Here is a 19803-nt window from a genome sequence, read left to right on the forward strand (position 1 = left end):
TTTCACATTCCCTGGAAGGACCTGTGATTGCTTTAGATAGTGAGGAAGTTTTTTTTTTTTTTTTTTGTGGTTGCATGTGGCTGTGTGAAGTTGTTTTGGCGTGTCCCTTTTAGTTGTGTTCCCCCCATGCACCTGATTGCCAACGTCGACTTTTCAATCAAAAGTCCCACAGCCACTCAAGAAAATGTTAACAGAAATTCCAATGGTCAATACTACCTTTCAAAAGCTGTACTACTTTTTTTTTAAATGCTAAGATACAAACAACATACAATAAAGTTCACTCTCTGAAAGTATATAATTCAGGGGGGTTGACACTGTTCACAAGGTTGTATAACAATAAACACTCTCTTATAATTCTAATTTTAGAACATTTTCATAACCTGCCTCTAAAAAAAGTCCTGCACCAATTAGCAGTTACTCTGCATCTTTCCTTTCTCCCCAGCCCCTAGCAATTGCTAGTATACTTTCTGTCGCTATTTAATTTTCCTGTTCTAGGCATTGTATATAAATGGATCATATAAAATGTGGCCCTTTCAAGCTTCTTTCACTTAGCATAATTTTTTCAAATTTTATTCATTTTGTAGCATGTGTCAGTACTTTGTACCTTTTAATGGCTAAATAATAGTCCATTGTATAGATCTACCATATTTGTTTATCCATTCATCAGTTGATAAATATTTGAGTTGTTTTGCTTTTTAGATATTGTAAATAATGCTGCTATGGATATTTGTATACAAGTGTTTTTGTGACTCTTTATTTCCAATTTTCTTGGATATATGTAAGTGGAATTGCTAGGCCATGTGATAATTATATGTTAACTTTCTAAAGAACTTCCAAATTGTTTTCCAAAGCTATGCCATTTCACATTCGCACAGTGTATGAGTGTTCTGTGTTTTCCACTTCCTCCCCAACACTTGTTATTTATTATTGCCATCCTGGTGGATGTGTAGCAATGGTTTTGATTTGCATTTCCCTCATGATTAGTGATGTTGAGCATCTTTTCATATGCTTATTGGCCATTAGTATATCTTCTTTGGAGAATGTCTATTCAACTCCTTTGCCCATTTTTAAATTGGCTTGCCATTTTATGGTTAAATAGTAAGAGTTATTTATATATTCTGGATATTAGACTCTTATCAGATACATGATTTGCAAGTATATTTTTCCTATTTCATGCATTGTCTTTTTACTTTGTTGGAGGTGAGGCACAAATGTTTTTCCTTTTGATGAAGTCCAGTTTATTTATTTTTCTTTTGGTTTCTTATCTTCTTATCTTTTCTTATCTTTGGTTTCTTATCTAAGAAGGCATTGCCCAATCCAAGGTCAAGACCATTTACACCTATGCTTTCTTCTAAGAATTTATAGTTTTAACTCTTTCATGCAGATCTTTGATTCGTTTTGAGTTAATTTTTGTGTATGATGTGAATTAGGGGTCCAAGTTCACTCTTTTACATGTGGATATCTGTTGTCCCAGAGCCATTGGTTGAAAAGACTATTCTTTCCTCCATTGAATGGTCTTGGATCCTTGTGGAAAATAAATCGGCCTTAGATACAGAATTCTTGGCTGACAGTCTTTTCCTTTAAGCACTTTGAATATGTCATCCCACTGCCTTCTGGATTTTGTGGTTTCTGATGAGAAATAAGCTGTTAATCTTATTGAAAATTCCTTTTATGTGCTTGTTGCTTTCAAGATTCTTTGTCTTTTGATAGTTTGATTATTATATGTCTAGGTGTAGCTCTCTTTGAATTCATGTATCTTGGAGTTTGTAAACTTTTTTGAATGTATAGATTAATGTTTTTCATCAAATTTGGGAAGACTTCAGCCATTATTTCTTTATTCTTTCAGTCCATTTGTCTTTCTCTTCTCTTCCTGAGACTCCCATTATACATAGTTGGTATGCTTGATGGTGTCTCACAGGTCTCTGAGCATCTGCTCATCTTTTCTTCATTCATTCTTCTTTTTCTTCCTCAAACTGGATAGTTTCAATTGACCTATATCTAAGTTCTCTGATTCTTTCTTTGGCCTGTTCAAATCTGCTATTGAGCAACTCTAGTGAATTTTTCACTTCAATTATTATACTTTTCAACTCTAGAATTTCTACTTGGTACTTTAAAAAAATTCTCTATTTAATAAAAGTATGTTCTTGTGCTTTCCTTTTGTTCTTTAAACATGATTTCCTTTAACTCTGAACATTTAAAAAATAGCTGATTTAAAGTTTTAGTCTAGTAAAACCAATTTCTGTTGACTTTTTTTCTTGTGTACCAGCCATATTTTCTTATTTCTTTGCATATCTCATAATTTTCTTTTGAAAACTGGACATTTTAAATAACATAATATGGCAACTCTGGAAATCAAATTCTCCTCCCTTCCCTGTATTTGTTGTTTTTGCTGTTTGTTGTTGTTTCTTTGTTTAGTGACTTTTCTAAACTCATTCAGTAAAGTCTGTATTCATTATCTATGTGGCCATTGAAGTCTCTGCTCAGTTAATTCAGTGGTCAGCTGATGACAGGACAGAGATTTCCTTAAGTACCTGATAACAGTAAATCTTCCAGTCTTTGCCAAGGGGCTCTGTGTGCACATTGGGGCACACCTTCAGCCCTCAGCCAGGCAATTGACAATTCCTCCTTAGCCTTCACTTCAGCATCAAGATCAACCAGAGGTGACAGCACAGGGCCTTCTCAGCTCTTTCCTGAGCATGCCCACAGGATGTGTGTGCATGGCTTTCTAGATTCTTACAAATATTTTGCAGTTTTTCTAAGCCCCTATGAACATCTCATTCCAAAGCTTTTCATTTAAAACTTTTTGATTAGCTCATTTTTGCCCCAACTATTATTCAGTCCCTTAGGCAACCATGAAATTAAACAATTGCCTCTAGTCATTTTCTGCAAATGTCTCTGAGGAAAAGACTTCACACTGGGTAAGTTCTAAGTCAAGTCTAATAAAGAAAGCCTTGGAATACCAAGGAAGCCCTGGTCGGGTCAAATAATGACAATTCTTTGGGGATGAGGCATTGCAGGAGCTCCCTCCCTGTCTGCCCCCAGCCATGGCTGCCAGACAGCCAATTTCACCATCATCGCAGGCTGCTGGTTTCCAAGTCTCCCACCAAGGAGCGGGAGGATAGGAATAGGGCAAATTAAAATGCCTCAAAGTTCACTGTTCATACTGAGATGTAATAATTTTTCTTTAATAAATGCTCTCCAGACTGCTATAAATCCATTTAATTTCCAGTGTTCTGAAGAAAATTGTTTCTAACAATTTTTGCCAATTTTTTCCATGTTTTCATGAAGGAGGGAATTTTTTAGTGTTTTTTCAGCATTTCACTGATGTTACCCACTATACTCCTTTTAATAATTAAAAGTCATCTTTAAGTAGGCTTTACCCTTTTATATTTGTGTTTTTTCAATTAATTTTTATAACAGTAGGGATGTTTGGTGGGAAAATCCTTACCAAGCTTTATCAATTAAGTTCTAATACTCATTTCAGATAATACTGCTATGGTTAGGAAATGCCAGTCTCACATGGGAAATCAAGCTCTTATCATTTATACTGGTAATGGTTCAGTTGTTTGGCAAGAAAAAATATATAAAAATGAAAAGATGAATTTTTTTCCTCCAGAGTCTTAGCAGGAATGCAACCATTTCACATTCTTTCTTTGTCTTCTCTGATCATCAGCCAGTCAGCAGTTGCAGGGGTAGGCGTGCATTCGTAAAGTGTGGGAAAAGATAAACTAAGAAGCGTAACTGGAAAACCAGCACATTAGTTTTCTGTCATAAGAACCAAGGGACATAAGTTCTTGATTTAAACTGTAGGCCTCTGCCAGGAATAGTAACAAGATTATAGAGTTGATTTTATTTTGTGTCAAAGTAAGTTAGGAAGAAATTATGATTTACTTGTGGTTTTGAACTGTTAATACTATGTTAAATATATGTATGGTACTTGAGCAGGAGTGCCCTAGAGGCTTAACACAGAAAGGTATGGCAACTTTAGTGGAAAAAGTTTCTTGTTTTTCCAGAAACAACATTCTAGTCACAAGATTGTTCTAGAAATCCTGACTCCCTGGAACAGTGTTTCTCAAATGGTGGTTTAGGGACTACACTTGCATTATAATTATTTGAAGGGCTTGTCACAAATGCAGATTTCTGGGTTCTACCAGGGTTAGTGGTTCCACCAGGGTTAGTGCCTAGGGATATGCATTTTAGCTTATTAAACTTTCTAGACAGAGACTTTATACTACAATTTCAAAACAGTTTTATTGAGGTATAATGACATAATAAACTGCACATATTTAAAGTGTACAATTTGGTAGGCTTTGACATATTTATACACCTGTGAAAGCACTACCACATTCAAGATAATGAACATACCTGTCACCCCCCAAAGTTTGCTTGTGTCCTTTTGTATTCCCTTCCTCCTGCCCTCCCTTACCCACCCCAGGTGGTCACCAATCTGTTCTCTATCACTGTGGATTAATTTATATTTTCTAGACTTCCATAAAGAGAATCATATAGTATGTACTTTTGGTCTGGTTTCTCTCACTCAGCATAATTATTCTGAGATTCATCTATGTTGCTTTGTGTAAATGATAGTACCTCTTTTGTTGTTACTGAGTAGTATTCCATTGTTGGCTGTATCTGGTTTTCTTTATCCATTTACCTGTTAGTGAACATTTGGTTTGTTTATGCTTTGGGGCAACTTTGAATAATGCTGCTATGAACATTCAAGTATACGTCTTTGTGTGGAAATGTGTTTTCATTTCTCCTGCATAAACACCTAAGGTGTAATGGTTAGGTCATACAGTAGGTGTATGTTCAACTTACTAGGAAATTGCTAACTATTTTCCAAAATGATGATACCATTCTACATTCTCATAGCAATGTATGAGAGTTTGTTCCACTTGCTCAATATCCTCACCAACACTTGGTATTGTCAGTCTTTTAAATTTTCAGGCTTCTAATAAGTGTGTAGTGGTATGTCATTGAGGTTTTACTTTACTTTTCCTTAGTGAGTAATGGTTGAGCATCTTTTCATGTGATTCTTTGCCATCTGCATATCTTCTTTGGTGAAGTATCTGTTCAAATCTTTTGCTCATTGTTTTCTTATTATTGAGTTTGAGCATATATATATGTACACACATATATATATCCTAGATACAAGTCCTTTATTAGATATATGCTTTGCAAATATTTTCTTTCAGTGGGTGGCTTATCTTTTCATTCTCTTAAGAGTAACTTTTGAAGAGCAGAAAATTTCAATTTTGATAAAATCCAATTTAAAAAATTTCATGGATCATATTTTTGGTGTCATGCCTAAGAAATCTTTGTCTAAAGACCACAAACGGCCAGCTATGATGGCTCATACTTGTAATCCCAGTATTTTGGGAGGTCAAGGTGGGAGGATTACTTGAGGCCAGGAGTTTGAGACTAGCCTGGGCAACAAAGTGAAGCCCTGTCTCTACAAAAAAAAAAAAAAATTTAAGAATTAGCTGGAATTAGTGGCACACTCCTATATTGCCAGCTACTCAGGAGGCTGAGGAGGGAGGATTACTTGAGCGCCAGTATTAAAGCCTGAAGTATGCTAAGATCATGCCACTATACTCCAGCCTGGGCAACAAAGCAAGACCTCATCTCTTAAAGAAAACCCACAAAGATTTTCTCCTATGTTTTCTTCTAGAAGTTTTATAGTTAAGTCTCTGATCTATTTTGTGTTTTTTTTGTTTGTTTGTTTTTGAGACAGAGTCTCGCTTTGTTGCCCAGGCTAGAGTGAGTGCCGTGGTGTCAGCCTAGCTCACAGCAACCTCAAACTCCTGGGCTCAAGCAATCCTTCTGCCTCAGCCTCCCGAGTAGCTGGGACTACAGGCATGCACCACCATGCCCGGCTAATATTTTTTTTATATATATATATTAGTTGGCCAATTAATTTCTTTCTATTTATAGTAGAGACGGGGTCTTGCTCTTGCTCAGGCTGGTTTCGAACTCCTGACCTCGAGCAATCCGCCCGCCTCGGCCTCCCAGAGTGCTAGGATTACAGGCTTGAGCCACCGTGCCCGGCCATATTTTGTGTTTTTTTATGCTTCTGTTTCTGTTTTGTATATGTTGTGAGGTATGGATCAAAGTTCAGTCTTTTAAGTATTGATGTCTAGTTGTTCCATTACCATTTGTTAAAAACACTATTCTTTTTCCAATTGACTATTTATATAAGTGTATCTATTTCTGGATGCCTGATTCTTTCCATTGATCTATTTGTCTATCTTGACATTAATACCTTACTATTTTAATTATTGTTGCTTTATAATAACTCTTAAAATCAGATAGTTTGAGCTCTCTAACTTTGTTCTCTCTTTTTTTTTTTTGAGACAGAGTCTCGATTTGTTGCCCAGGCTAGCGTGAGTGCCATGGCGTCAGCCTAGCTCACAGCAACCTCAAACTCCTGGGCTCAAGCAATCCTCCTGCCTCAGCCTCCCAAGTAGCTGGGACTACAGACATGCGCCACCATGCCCAGCTGATTTTTTGTATATATTTTTAGTTGGCCAATTAATTTCTTTCTATTTATAGTAGAGGCGGGGTCTCACTCTTGCTCAGGCTGGTTTCGAACTCCTGAACTCAAGCAATCCACCCGCCTCGGCCTCCCAGAGAGTTAGGACTACAGGCGTGAGCCACCACGCCCGGCCTGTTCTCTCTTTTTAGAGTTGTTTTGGTTATTCTATGTCCTTTACATTCTAAAATTTATATAATTTAGCATTAGCTTATCAACTTCTGAAAAAAACATTATTGGGACTTTTGGATTATGTAAAATCTATAGAACGATTTGATGAAAATCAACTTCTTAATAATATTGAGCTTAACTTACAACTTAAATTTTCATAGAATCCCCTCTGCCCTGCCCTACAGAAAAATGCCCTACATTTATTCAGTTGACAATTCAGAAACACATTTCTCAAGCTCTCCTCAAGACCTGGCACTGTGCTCTCTAGGTTGTGATGGGAATGTGAAATCTGAAGTATGGTAGAGTATTGAGAGTCCTGGTCCTTGGCCTGCTCTAGCAGTTCAATGACTAAAACCTTCATCTTCAGTGACCTGGGATCAGATACAGGTGGACAGGGACGCACCAGCTGGTGCAATGTCTCTAGCCTTTGAGAGGTTTGGGGAAAATGTTATCTATCAGGAAGGTAGAATTGGGAGGCTCAGATTAATCACCAGTTTAAAGCATAGTGTGAGAATTAGCGGGCCTCCTTGCCAGTGTTTAGCCCCTCATCTCCTACTGCACACCAGACTGAGCTAAAGGGAAAATGGCAGAACTCAAGAGAAGGATGAATTCTCAGCCTATGCAAGTCTGCCACCTGGTCACCTACTGCCTGCCAGTAGACAAGCAGACAAAGTCAGGCTCTGATAAGGAACATAGGGGACCCTAAAACTTGGAATGAGGATGTCTGGCTACATGCCTTTGACCTCCTGGGCTGGCAGCAGTGGCCTATTCCCTCTTGTAAAATAAACCCTTTCCTGTTCCCCGAGACTAGACAGAAGCCTCAGGTGAGGCAAACAAAACAGCATTTGACATTCTCAAGATGTGTCCCCACCTCCTTTCCTGACTCTTCCAGAACAATAACTAGGATCAAATTACAACATGACCTGACTAGGGAAGAGGCACACGTGGACCTCTTCCTGCTCCAACATGACCTGACTAGGGAAGAGGCACACGTGGACCTCTTCATGCCCTCATGGGCATGAGCTCAAAATATGAAGGTCTTGTGCTCTAATGCCCACCAAAGAAGATCCATTGCAGATGTGTCAAATGATCAAGCCAACTGGGCAACTTGGCCAGTAGATGTCAGTCAGCTTCCTCCTTGGCACCCCAGTGCCTGCACCATGAGCTCACAAATGAAGAAGCCTTGGTAGCACATGGAGGCTGTGCGTGGGTGCAGCAGTGTGGGCTCCCTGTCATCAAGACTGACCTAGCTGCTACCACTGTTAAATGTCCAACCTGTCAGCAGAGATCAATGCTGAGCCTCCAGTTTGATGTCATTGCACAAGGAGACAAGTGGATTTTATCAGACCCCTTCATCCCAGAAAGTACAGTGTGTGATCAACTGTTTAACATCACTCTAATCAAGAGGCTCACTATGGCAAAATAAGCTGTGCACATGTACCACAGGACCCACTGGTCCCACCCCATTCAGAAGCTGCCAGCCTGATAGAACAGTGGGGTCTCTCAAAGGCCAAGTGGAGCAGCAGCTTGGATGTGGCACTGTGGGGACGGGGTGCTGTCCCTCAGGATGCAGTTTGTACCTTAAAGCAATGGCTGCTTTATGCTGCTATGTCCCTGTAGGCAGAATCTGGGAGCCAGGAAGTCAAAAGAGTAGTGACCTTGCTCATTATCACTCCAGTAACCCACATGAGGAATTCTTTTTTTTTCTATATATTTTTAGTTGTCCAATTAATTTCTTTCTTTCTTTTTTAGTAGAGACAGGGTCTCGTTCTTGTGCAGGCTGGTTTCGAACTCCTGACCTTGAGCGATCTGTTCGCCTCGGCCTCCCAGAGAGCTAGGATTACAGGCGTGAGCCACCGTGCCCGGCCCCACATGGGTTATTCTTTCTCCCCATCTCTGCAACTTTAGCCCCAGTGGCTCTAAAGGTCTCAGTTTCCAAGAGAAGTACTTCTACTAGGGGACATTGTAAGAGTCCAACTTAAATCTGTCTGCCAGCTGCTGCTGCAGTCGGTCCTTTGCTGTACTTTCAAGCCATCTCCCTCCCACTCACTCTAGACACCCCTCGCCCCATCTGACACTTTTGCTGGTGGCATGTGTAGTGAGCATCCAGGACTCTTATCAGGCTGTGGTTCCTCCACTGGCCCATTTAGAGTTACAGCTGGGCATGGGAGGATTAAGAGATGCCCAGTGGATCACCTGAGCGTCACACATGTCCTGTCTGCCTCTATTAAGCAGCAGCCCTCCCTCCCATGCTGATCAGGACCGGTGACTTCTTCCAGTGTGGCAACTGCTTTCTTTGGCTTCTGTCCACTGGCACGAGGACAAAATGATAGGATTCCTATCATAACATCAGTAGGGCTAGGGCCTGGGTAGTGGGGGCGAGGTGGGAATTCTCCCAAGTACCTACACAGTTTTGGATGGGCAGTCGGAACAGGTGGGTGTGCTGTTCCTAGTGCTGTTGGTTAATCAGCCTCTCTTTGGCAGTTGATGGTGAAAATAAAGGAGTTACGCTAATAATATTTTACTAGCTTGGATTGTGCTGAAAATTTTGAATTCTGAATTCACTTTTGTCCCTGATTTGCAAAGCCCTGGCCATGTGAAAGACACATAAAATGAGAATAACTATTCTACTTCATAGTTAATAGAGGAAAAGTCTGTCTACAGACCTTGGAGAGCCACAGGCCCCTCTTCAGGGTTTGCTGTAGTTCTCTTGTTGGGCCCCTCGGGGTCTTGAAGGTGGCCTATGAACTATCTAAAAGGAAATGACACAAAAAATTAGCAAAGAAACAACCTAACAAGGGCACTACAGCAAGGCCTGCATAGGGCCCTGTGTTATTTCCTTTTAGGCCTAGATAATTTCTTTGCTTTCATTATTGTTATTATTTTATTGTTATTCAAACTTATTTTATACACTCTAGTCTAATTTTGATAAAGAAAATAAGTTCCAGCAAATAGTCCTTTCTGGAGAGATTGTGGTTTATTTTATTTATTTATTTATTTATTTTGAGACAGAGTCTTGTTCTGTTGCCCAGGCTAGAGTGCAGTGGCATTAGCCTAGTTCACAGCAACTTCAAATTCCTGGGCTCAAGCAATCCTCCTGCCTCGGCCTCCCTAGTAGCTGGGAATACAGGTGTACATCACCACGCCCAGCTAATTTTTTCTATTTTTAGTAGGGACAGGGTCTCCCTCTTGCTCAAGCTGGTCCTGAACTCATGCAATCCTCCCGCCTCAGGCTCCCAGAGTGCTAGGATTACAGGTATGAGCCACTGTGCCCAGCCGATTGTGGTTTATTTTAGATAGCTGACCAATTGATTTTAATTATTTTAAGTTCCCTTTTCTGATTATAAAAGGAATGTACATATAGACTGTCAAAAATTTAGAAAATATAGTAAAGCATAAATGAAAATGTAAATCAGACATAACCAGATATAAACACTATAAATATCTTCTCACAGACTTTCTGTCTATAGAAATGCAGGATTGTTTAAAAATTGGAGCCATACTAAAGTTTGGGTGGTTTTATATTTTAATCTTATGGAAAATTTTCCATTAAATCTCTGACAAAATGAGCAAGGCTTTGACTAAACCCAACTAGACATTCTGGCTTGTCCTTCACTCCTATCATGCACCTTGGGGCCCACCCTAACCCACACAAATTGAGGGCAGTGGTTGCTGAGCTAGGAGATAGTTTCCCAACAGCAAAGTTTCTTTCACCCCAGCTCTCAGTAGCTCTGAAAGTCTAAGACAGCCAGCTCAGACAGCCCTGGAAATTGCTAAGGACTTTGACAACAGAAAATGCACCAAAAGCAATGTGCCCTGAGAATATGTAGAATCTGAAAGCAACTAATTGAATGCTTAGGAATGATTCACTCCTTCTTGGCCAAATACTCCCCCTTGGCAAATGAAATAGACACTTCAACTATACAGCAGCCTAGACATTCAATTTTATACTCTGGATCACCAAGCAAAAGATCCTAATTCAGCCTGGTATCTCTTGGAACATTCTGAAACTCTCTCCTGTTGTGAGCTCTAAGCAGCTACTAGAATGGATCAGGCAGAAAATGACGCCACATGTTAAATCCTAGAAGACAGGAGGGAGCTTGGTTAGCAGCACAGCATAAGGATAAAGGGTTCAAACTCAGATCTTACAGACGTTGGCTCAAATCCAGCTTTCTCTCTTTTGATGAGTTACTGAGCCCTTTGGCAGGCTCTACAGTGGTCCATTTGTGCCCTCCAGTGGACAGCCAGGGAAAAGCCATGATTTTGTCTTCAAAGTCTATAATTTGCAAAAAATATGTATTCTGATGAGAATAATTTAAAGTCACTAATGAGTTCACTTGTTAATAAATTTCATTTAATTTGCCTAAGCAAAATAAAAACTTACAATTATAGACACTAAATGCTAAAACTAGATTCCTTGAACCATTTAGAATTTACATGATGTGTGCTGCAAAGATCGTCCACTAAGGGGAAAGAGAATACCCCTTAGTCCTTATCAGCATGAATCTTCATGGACACCTTTCCCATTCTTCTTGTCCTTTTCCACCAACAATGTATGTTTATTCTGGTACATGGACTGCAAGTGCCACAGAGACTCAGGGTATATCTGCCCAACATACTGCTAGACCTTGGTTGGGACTAGAGTCATTCCATTCATTTTCCAAGAATGCATGGATGACTTTGCTATAATCAGATTGAATACTCATCAAAATTATATGTGTTTGGTTTGGTTTTTCTGAGGGGGCATGTGTCTTTGTACTGTGTTTCTTTTTAAAGCTATTTATTATCCTTGTAATTTGTTTCATTCCCTGGGTGTTTATGAAGATGAGATGATGGCAAATAAATCTCCCCTAAATTTAAGTAATAATAGAACACCTGGAGTGCTCAGAGCTGTTCTGAGACCTTCTCTTTAGTATTATTGTAATTACTATCAACAATAATCATAACAGATGTTACTTATTGAACCCCTATGATGTATCAGACATTTTATGTTATCAACATTTTTGCTAATCCTCATGCCAACACTGCAAAATAGATATTATTGTCCCCATTTTAGAGATAAGGAAAGCGATGATCAGACAGGTTAAGTGACTGACCCAGGTTCACACAGCTAGTGAGTGGCAGTCAGAATTGCACTCACGTCTGACTGACTGCAAAGCCCCTTCTACCACCGGGCGATGGGCCTCTCGTTTGTTCACTCACATGCCTGTGACTGGCCAGACCCTGAGTCTGAGATTCTGGGGTCCCCTCAGTGCTGCCAGCTCCTTAGTACCTAAGACACTTAGGACCACAGAGCCAGGGAATCCAGGAGGAGATTAAATATGCAGATGACTGAAGACAGAGCAAATGGCAGCCCAGGCAGGACTGGAAGGACCTGGGTAAGGGAGGGAACATGGCCTGGGAGGAGCAGGACACCCCAGTCCTGGTTCTGGCTCGGATCCTGAGCCCCCACAGGTCCTTGAGGCAGTCCCCAACGTGCCCACAGCCTGGTGGTCAATGACCGCCACTGGCTGGATGTCCTGGGAGCCGCACTTTCCCCTCTGTAAACCAGGGCTTTGACTGCAAGATGTTCTTTAAGGTTTGCAGGTTCTAAGAATTCTGGATTTCTCCCTGGAGCCATGGGGGATACCAAGTGAATAGGATATTGTCTCTGCTGCCCAGAGCCTGGGGCCCATGGGGGAGGTACACGAGGGCACAGCCAGGGCAGCTGCAGGTTGTCTCAGAAGAGACTTGCCCTCAAAAGGCCTGTTTTGACCTCCCAGCCCCTGTGCTGCAGGGTACCTGCCCTCCAGCCATGCCTCTGCCCTTCAAGGCCTGCCCAAACCCCTCCCCCTAGATTCTCACCTGAACAGAAACTTCCCCATACACACAGCCAGCACTCTGATTCCCGGGTAATAGGTTATTCAGCTGACCCTCAGTCTGGGGCAGCTGAATGTGGGGATCTTGATGCAGAGGCCCAGCTCCCTAACCTGACTTGTGAACACTGTGGGGCAGAGACCACGTCTTACATAGAATGGGGGGAAAGAGCAGGAATATTGGAGAATCCAGCTGCAATGCCTACAGGCCAAGAGAACGTGGCCACGTGACTGTTGCTGTCTTATTTCAGTTTCCCCATCTGTAAATAGGACTGAGACCATTACAGGGTTGTTGTGAAGCTTAAATTTTGACAAACGCCCAACATCCCACCAGGCACAGGCAGTTGCTCAGTTTTGGCGGTGGCTGCTGTTCCCCACAGTGTCCAACACAGCCCAGGGAATGTGATAGGTGTGCCATAGGCACGACTGATGGCTAAGCAATCTATTCATCAGCCAGAGAGACAGGATGTACTTGCTTGTTCTTCTGATTTTCCCATATGGAGCAGTGACACTTGGCAGAGGCTGCCAGGGAGAAGGGAAATGGACATTAATTATCAGAGTAAAGGAAGCAAGGACGGGGGAAGAGTGGGAAGAAGAGAGGGAAGGAAGGGGGGAAGGTAAGAAGATTGGTAAAGAGAAGACAATGACTGCTTTCTTGGAGGAGCAGGGAGTAGGGCTAGCTATGAACACCGCTTGGGCATTTCTTCTCTGTCACAGCTACAGCGTTTCAGGGCTGGAAAGGTAACCTGGAGATCACAGACCCCCAGGGCCCAGATGGAGGCCCTGGGGCAGCAGGAGTTGGAGATGGGGAGGCCGTGCCAGAGACAGGCACTGCCCGCTACGTGCCAGGGGCAGAGGGACAGTCCTTCCCTTTCTCTCCCCAAGGATGCTCCAGCAGGGAGTTTATCTCCACGGAAGAGTGTGAAGGTGCAGAAGACATGGAAAAGGAGAACAGCGCTCTCAGCGTAACTTGTTTCCTTCTTGCTTCTTTCATGCTCTCCCGCATTCCTGTTCACCCGCTCCTCCCGCCTCCCCTCCTCTCCTCGTTCCCTCTCTCCCTCCTTCTTGTGATTCATCCCATAGGGACCTGCCCTAAGCCAGCAAGCGGAGGTCCCTGACCCTGGAAGAGGCTCTAGAGCCTCCCCGCCAGCGCGCCCCCCCACCACTGTCTGGTCCCAACCCGGCTCCCGCAGGGAACCTGAGTGGCGGGGCGGGGAGGGAGAGTGGGAGAGCTGGGGAGGCCCCACCTGGCAGCGGGACCGCCTCGCGCGGCCCGGACACCACTGCTGACTCCGAGTGTGCACCTCGCCCCCTCCCTTCCAGCTCGCCGGGCTCTTCCAGTCGGACGACAGCTCTGAAACCCGTCTCTCCAAATCGGTTTTCCTGGAGACGGGAGAAAGCACCCAGGGAGGAGACGCACGCGATGCGGAGGAAACGTGAGTGTACAGGGGACAGAAAAGCCCGCGAGTCTGCAGCCGTTGCTCCTCTGACTGTCTTCTTGGAATTTCAGGGCCAGCGCGGAGGAGCGCGTCGGGGTGCGCACTGGCGAGCTCGCTCCCGCGGGGGAGACGGCCGGACCGGGCGCAGAGGCGGCGCAGGCGCGGGCGGGAGGCCCGAGGACGCCCTCCCCGCAGAACTGAGCCTCCCGCGGGCAGCCGTCGCTCCTGCGCTCGGCCCGGCGCCCGCGCCGTCTGCGTTCCAGGGAGAGGCTGCAGAGGGGCCTCGGCTCCTCCCTAACGCGCCCGCTTAGAAGAGAGCAGCCCACAGCCCACGCCTGGAGGGCTCCGCCTCCGCACTCTGAGATCTCAACCTCTGCACTTGGACATGTGGGGCCGGGTAATGCTTTGTTGCGGGGCCGTTCTGTGCATCGAAGGATGCTTAGCGGCATCCCTGGCCTCTACCCACCGGTGCAAGCAGCGCGCCACCCCTGTCCCCCACCTCCAAATTGTGACAAGCAAAACTGCCTTCAGACATTCCCAAATTTCTCCCAGGGTAGAGTGGGGATCAGTTGAGAGCCACTGAGGCTGAGCCTTGGAGGCGCCTGAGCAGCTCAGACGCGACAGGGGCCACAGGCCGGGAGCTGCTCCCCTCCCAGGATCCTCGCGAGAATGTTAAGGTCGTGCCTGTGTTAGTTCTAAGACCGTTTCTTTCAGAGAGAGGTTGGTTTCAAGTTAATTTCTGAGATATTTAGGTATAGATTTATTAGTTTTTGAATTAGTTTTAGTTACTTTTAGTTTTTCCCATTTTTAGTTTTATTAGTTAATTTTCATTCATTTTTAGCTTTCTAGTTACTTAATTTTATAGCTTTAGTTACCAGTTTATAATTATTTTATTTTCAACGTTATTTAGTTTTTTAATTATTCGTTTTCAGTTATTTATGCATATTTTTAGGAATTATAAATTTTCAAGTTATTAATAATTCACTTAGAATTTATTTTTAATAATCTATCTTTACAATTATTATCTGAGTTATTTATTTTTCTAATTATTCCATTTTTAGTTATTGGAGGTTTTGAGCTATTTATTTTTACAGTTACTTATTTGACTATTAAAAACTCACTGGAAGTTTTTTAATTACTGTAGACTTATTTATTTCCAGAGTGAAATGTTTTTAGTTATTTTAAGGGGTTTTCCCCTAGTTATTTAGTTTTAGAGTTTCTTATGTTCACAGGTATTTTCTTTTTCAGTTATTTTAGATTCTGAGTTATTTAATTTTACATCTTTTTTTGAGTTATTATATTTGGTTTTTAATTCTTGCATTTTCAGAGTTATTTCATTTTTAACATTATATTTTCTGAATTTTTTATTTTCAGAGATATTTAGTACTGAGTTACTTTCAGAGTCACTTATTCTCAGTTACTTCTTTTTAGTATGTCTTTGCCATTTAAAATTTTTATCCTGTTCTTTATTTTTATTTATTTCATTTTTAGATTTGTTTTCAAAATTATTTAGAGTCAGAATTACTTGATCCATCAGTCAGAGTACAATCAGGAGACACAATATCAGTTATTTTAACAGAGAGAATTTAATATTAAGAATTATTACTCAACTATTGGAGAACTAAAAGGCAATAAAAGATGATATTGAAGTATCATGGAGGTTTCAACTTCAAGAAGTAGTTAGCACCCCAAGAGCTAAGAGAACAAAGAGAAGAGGTTGGAATTATCAAAACTCAGAAGCTTAGAGGTGGGCTCAAGGCTGGGGGTTAGTCCACAGAGGAGGAGGCACTGCCGATGGCACAGGTGGCTCAGGAGCTCGGGGTCTAGGAGCCGGATGCAGAACTCTGAGGAGGGACCAGCCCAGCCCAGCTGGTATCTCTGAAGGGGGCATCATGAGGCTGCTTATGGGAGCGTTGAGGAAATGGCAAACTGGAACCCACTGCTGCTACTGGAACCAACTGTCACTCTCAGGGTGAAGACTAGGGGAATGCAGACCTGAGCCCAGGCACACAGGAAGGAGCATGGCGTGGCCTGCCCAGCAAAGCAGACAATGGAAGAATAGAGTGGAAGCTGAGAAATCACAGCTCAATTCCCAGCACACTTGGCATTGGAGTTACTTAGTTCTAGAGTTGGTTTTGGAGTTGAATTATTAAGGGTGATTTAATTTTAAGTTGTTACCAGATGTGGGATCTGGCTGAGTCTTCAGTTCGTGCTTTGTTTCTGGAATGGAGTGGGCAAAAAAACACCTGAGAGGAGTCTAATGAGACTCAAGAAAATCACTTTAGGATTCAAGAAAACAAAAGTAATGTCTCACTTTGTTCATAAAAAAGTGCTTTGAATAGGTGGCCAAAAAAGGGCAGAGACTTAAGGAGGGACTCCTCCAAACAATTGTCCAGTGGTGTTTGAAATTTTTTAGAACTTTAAAGCTATTTGTGGGGCTGCCTTCTCCCATTCCCTGTCCTAAGAGCAAAGTTTCTTTCTTGATAGAGTGTGTTTCAAATTTGTAGACTATTTGCACAATAAAATAAAGTTGTTTTCAAATCTATAATCTGTAATCTTAGATTCTTCTACCTGCATTATTTTTCAGCCCAGGTTATTCCAGCTTGACCATAAGAATGTTTATGTCTATATGTATTCCCTCATTCAACACCTATTTCCCGAGCACTCCTCTATCTTAAAGAAGATTCTGGCACCAGGCAAGACCAGGGATGAGTGAGAAACTCTTAGTCCAGCGAGGGAGACAGACATGAAAACATAATCACAACACAATGTGACAAATGTTCTGGGGGCACAGAACACTGTCAGTGACTCTTCCTGTTGTATTCGGGGAAGGGGTGACACCAGAGATGGACCTTATGGAGGGAGTGTTTTCTCCCGGGGGAGAAGGGCATCCTGGCTGGGGGAATAGTGTGTGCTCAGGCACAGGGGCATGAAGGAGCCAGGCACGGCAGGAGGATAAGTTGATAGGGGCCACGGGGCCACAGGGTTCAGAAAGGCACTAACCTTAAGGGCTGGCCCTGGTGCTTGACAGATCCTGCCTCATTTGGTCCTCTGCCTGGAATGTTCTTGCCCCAAGATAACCTCCTGGCTCACTCCCTCACCTTCTCCAGGGCTTTGCCAAGTTGTCACTGCACTAGTCAGGACAATAAATACAAGGAAGATGAGGGAAAAGTGCTTTCCTCTATCCAGGTCTCAGGAACTTTTCCTGGAGGTTCCATTACCTAGGCATGGTTGATAAAAAATTATTGGCCCTTGGTGATTGAACTCACCCTCCAGCACTTCTCCCTTCCTAGAGGTCAGAGGGTTGGGTTGAGATTTACAACCCTTTAATCACAGGGTTGGTTCCTCAGGCAAACAGCCCCCATCCTGAAGCTACCTAGGGTGCTCCTCCTCCCCCAAAACAAAGAGTTACCTCATTACCATAAATTAAGGTATGGTTAAAAGTGGCTTGTTATGAATAACAAGAGCACTCCTATCAACTCTATCATTCAGGAAATTCCAAGGGTTTTAGAAGCTCTTGTGTCAGGAATCTTGGACTAAGACCAAATATTATAACAAAAGAAGCTCCTGTCACCCTATCACTAAGCAAATTACAAGCATTTTAGGAGTTCTATGCCGAGAACCTGGGATGAAGACCAAATATATATCTATTATAATATTGCACTCTTATTATCCTACTTATTTCTGTAAGGTCAGTAGTGATGTCTCCTCAATCATTCTAAGTTTTAGTAATTTGAGAGTTTTTTTCCCTTTAATTAATTAATTAATTAATTAATTTAGAGACTGAGTCTCACTATGTTGCCCAGTGTGGACTCAGACTTCTGGGCTCAAGAGATCCTCCTACCTCAGCCTCCCAGGTAGCTGTGACTTAGGCACACACTGCTGCACCCAGATAATAATTTGAACTTTTATCTCATTTTTCTCCCATGTTAATCTAGCTAAAAGTTTGTCTGTCTTATTCATCTTTTGAAAGAACTAACTTTTGGGTCACATAAAGGAGAGGGGAACTCCACTTTTGGATTTATTGATTTTTTTCTCTATTACTTTTATATTCTTAATTTTATTTAATTCCATTCTAATATTTATTATTTTTTTCTTCTACTTCCTTTGGGTTTAGTTTGGTCTTTTTTTCTTATTTCCTACAGTGGGAGTGTAAGTTATTCACTTGAGTTTTTAAAAAATATATATAGGCATTTACACCTAGAAATTTTATGCTAAGCACGGGTTCAGCTGCATCCTATAAGTTTTGGTATATTGTGTTTTCATTTTCATTCATCTCAAGTTATTTTCTAATTTCAATTATGATTTCTTCTTTGACCTATTAGTTATTTAGGAGTTTTAAAGTTTAATTTCCCTATAGATTTGAGTTACTATCTAATGGCCTTTCATTTCTGTCTAAAGGATTCTCATTAGTGTTTCTTGTAGGGCAGATTTGTTAGTAATAAATTCTTAGTTTTTGTTTATCTAGAAATGTCTTTATTTCTTCTTCAGTTTTAGAAAACAGTTTTGTGGATACAGAATTATTGGTTGGCAATCTTTTTCTTTCAGGACTTTTAAAGAGGTGATTAGGGCATGATAAAAGGATTAGTGCTATTATGGTGGGAGCAGGTTAGTTATCTTAGGAGTGGGTTCCTGATTTAAAAAAAAATGAGAAGTTCAACCCCATTTTTCTCTCTGTATCTTGCATTCTTGTTCACCATGTGATACCATTCACCATGGTCTGACCCTCACCAGATGCACCATGATCTTGGACTTCCCAGCCTCCAGAACCATGGGCCAAATAAACATTTTTTTCTTTATAAATGACCCAGTCTGTAGTATTCTGTTATAGCAACAGAAAACAGAATAAGTCATCCATTACCCAATGAATGGTGCTATGGACTGAATTGTGTCCCCTCAAAATTCATATGTTGAAGCCCTAACTCACAATGTGATGGCATTTGGAGATGGGTCTTTTGGGAGATAATTAGTTTTAGATGAGTTTATGAGAGTGGGGCCCTCATAATGGGATTAGTGCCCTTATAAAAAGAAACACAAGAAAACTTCTCTCTTTCTCACTCCACTATGTGAGGACACAGCAAGAAGAGAGATATCTGCAAGCAAGGAAGAGAGACCTCATTAGAGCCCAACCATGTTGGCACCCTGATCTCAGACTTCCAGTCTCCAGAACTATGAGAAAAATTCTGTTAAGTCAACCAGTCTATAGTATTTTGCTATAGCAGCCAGAGTGAGCTAAGACAAATGGATAAACAAAATACAGTGTATCCATACAATGAAATAGTATTTGCCATAAAAAGAATGAAATACTGATACAGATTACAACATGGAGGAACCTTGAAACATTATACTAATTGAGAGAAGCCAGAAATAACAAGGTACATATTGTATTATTCCATTTATATAAGGTGTCCAGAATAGGGAACCCATAGAGAAAGAAAGTAGATTAGTGATTGCCAAGGTCTGGGGAGGTTGGGGCGATAAGAAGTGACTACTAGTGGGTACAGGATTTTTTTTGGAGGGGGGGATGAAAATGTTCTGGAATGAGACAGTTGTGGTATGCTGTTTCACAACTTTGTGAATACAGTTTAAAAACAAAACACTGAGTAGACCCATTAACATGGGTGAATTTTCTGATATGTGAATTCTATCTCAATTTTTAATGGACAAAATATTTCACTGGATACTTCACTAAAGAAGATATACAGATGGCAAAATTTATATATAAAAGTGCTCAACATCATTGGTTGATAGGAAAATTTAAATTAAAATCACAATGAGAGACCAATATACACATATAAGAATATCT

The 19803-nt window shown here is 41.6% G+C and overlaps 1 protein-coding gene across 3 annotated transcripts in view; it reads left to right on the forward strand.

Moving 5' to 3' along the window:
* The window catches only part of MCF2L2 (MCF.2 cell line derived transforming sequence-like 2), a 209069-nt gene extending 191449 nt beyond the window's left edge, over window positions 1–17620 (forward strand). Inside the window, exons 26-29 of one of the 3 annotated variants that reach the window (XR_012919427.1) lie at window positions 13444–13523; window positions 13882–13994; window positions 14069–14394; window positions 15969–17620. Coding sequence is in view for 2 of the 3 variants with exons in the window: in XM_076003609.1 (XP_075859724.1) it covers window positions 13444–13523; window positions 13882–13994; window positions 14069–14295 (420 nt within the window). In the remaining variant the exon portion in view is untranslated. Of the gene's footprint in view, window positions 1–13443; window positions 13524–13881; window positions 13995–14068; window positions 14915–15968 lie in introns of those variants that run through there. The other 2 variants (XM_076003609.1, XM_076003608.1) reach the window with 2 other exon arrangements.
* The last annotated feature ends 2183 nt before the right edge of the window (window positions 17621–19803 follow it).

Source organism: Microcebus murinus, chromosome 1 (genome assembly GCF_040939455.1).
Source record: "Microcebus murinus isolate Inina chromosome 1, M.murinus_Inina_mat1.0, whole genome shotgun sequence".
NCBI classification, from domain to species: domain Eukaryota; kingdom Metazoa; phylum Chordata; class Mammalia; order Primates; family Cheirogaleidae; genus Microcebus; species Microcebus murinus.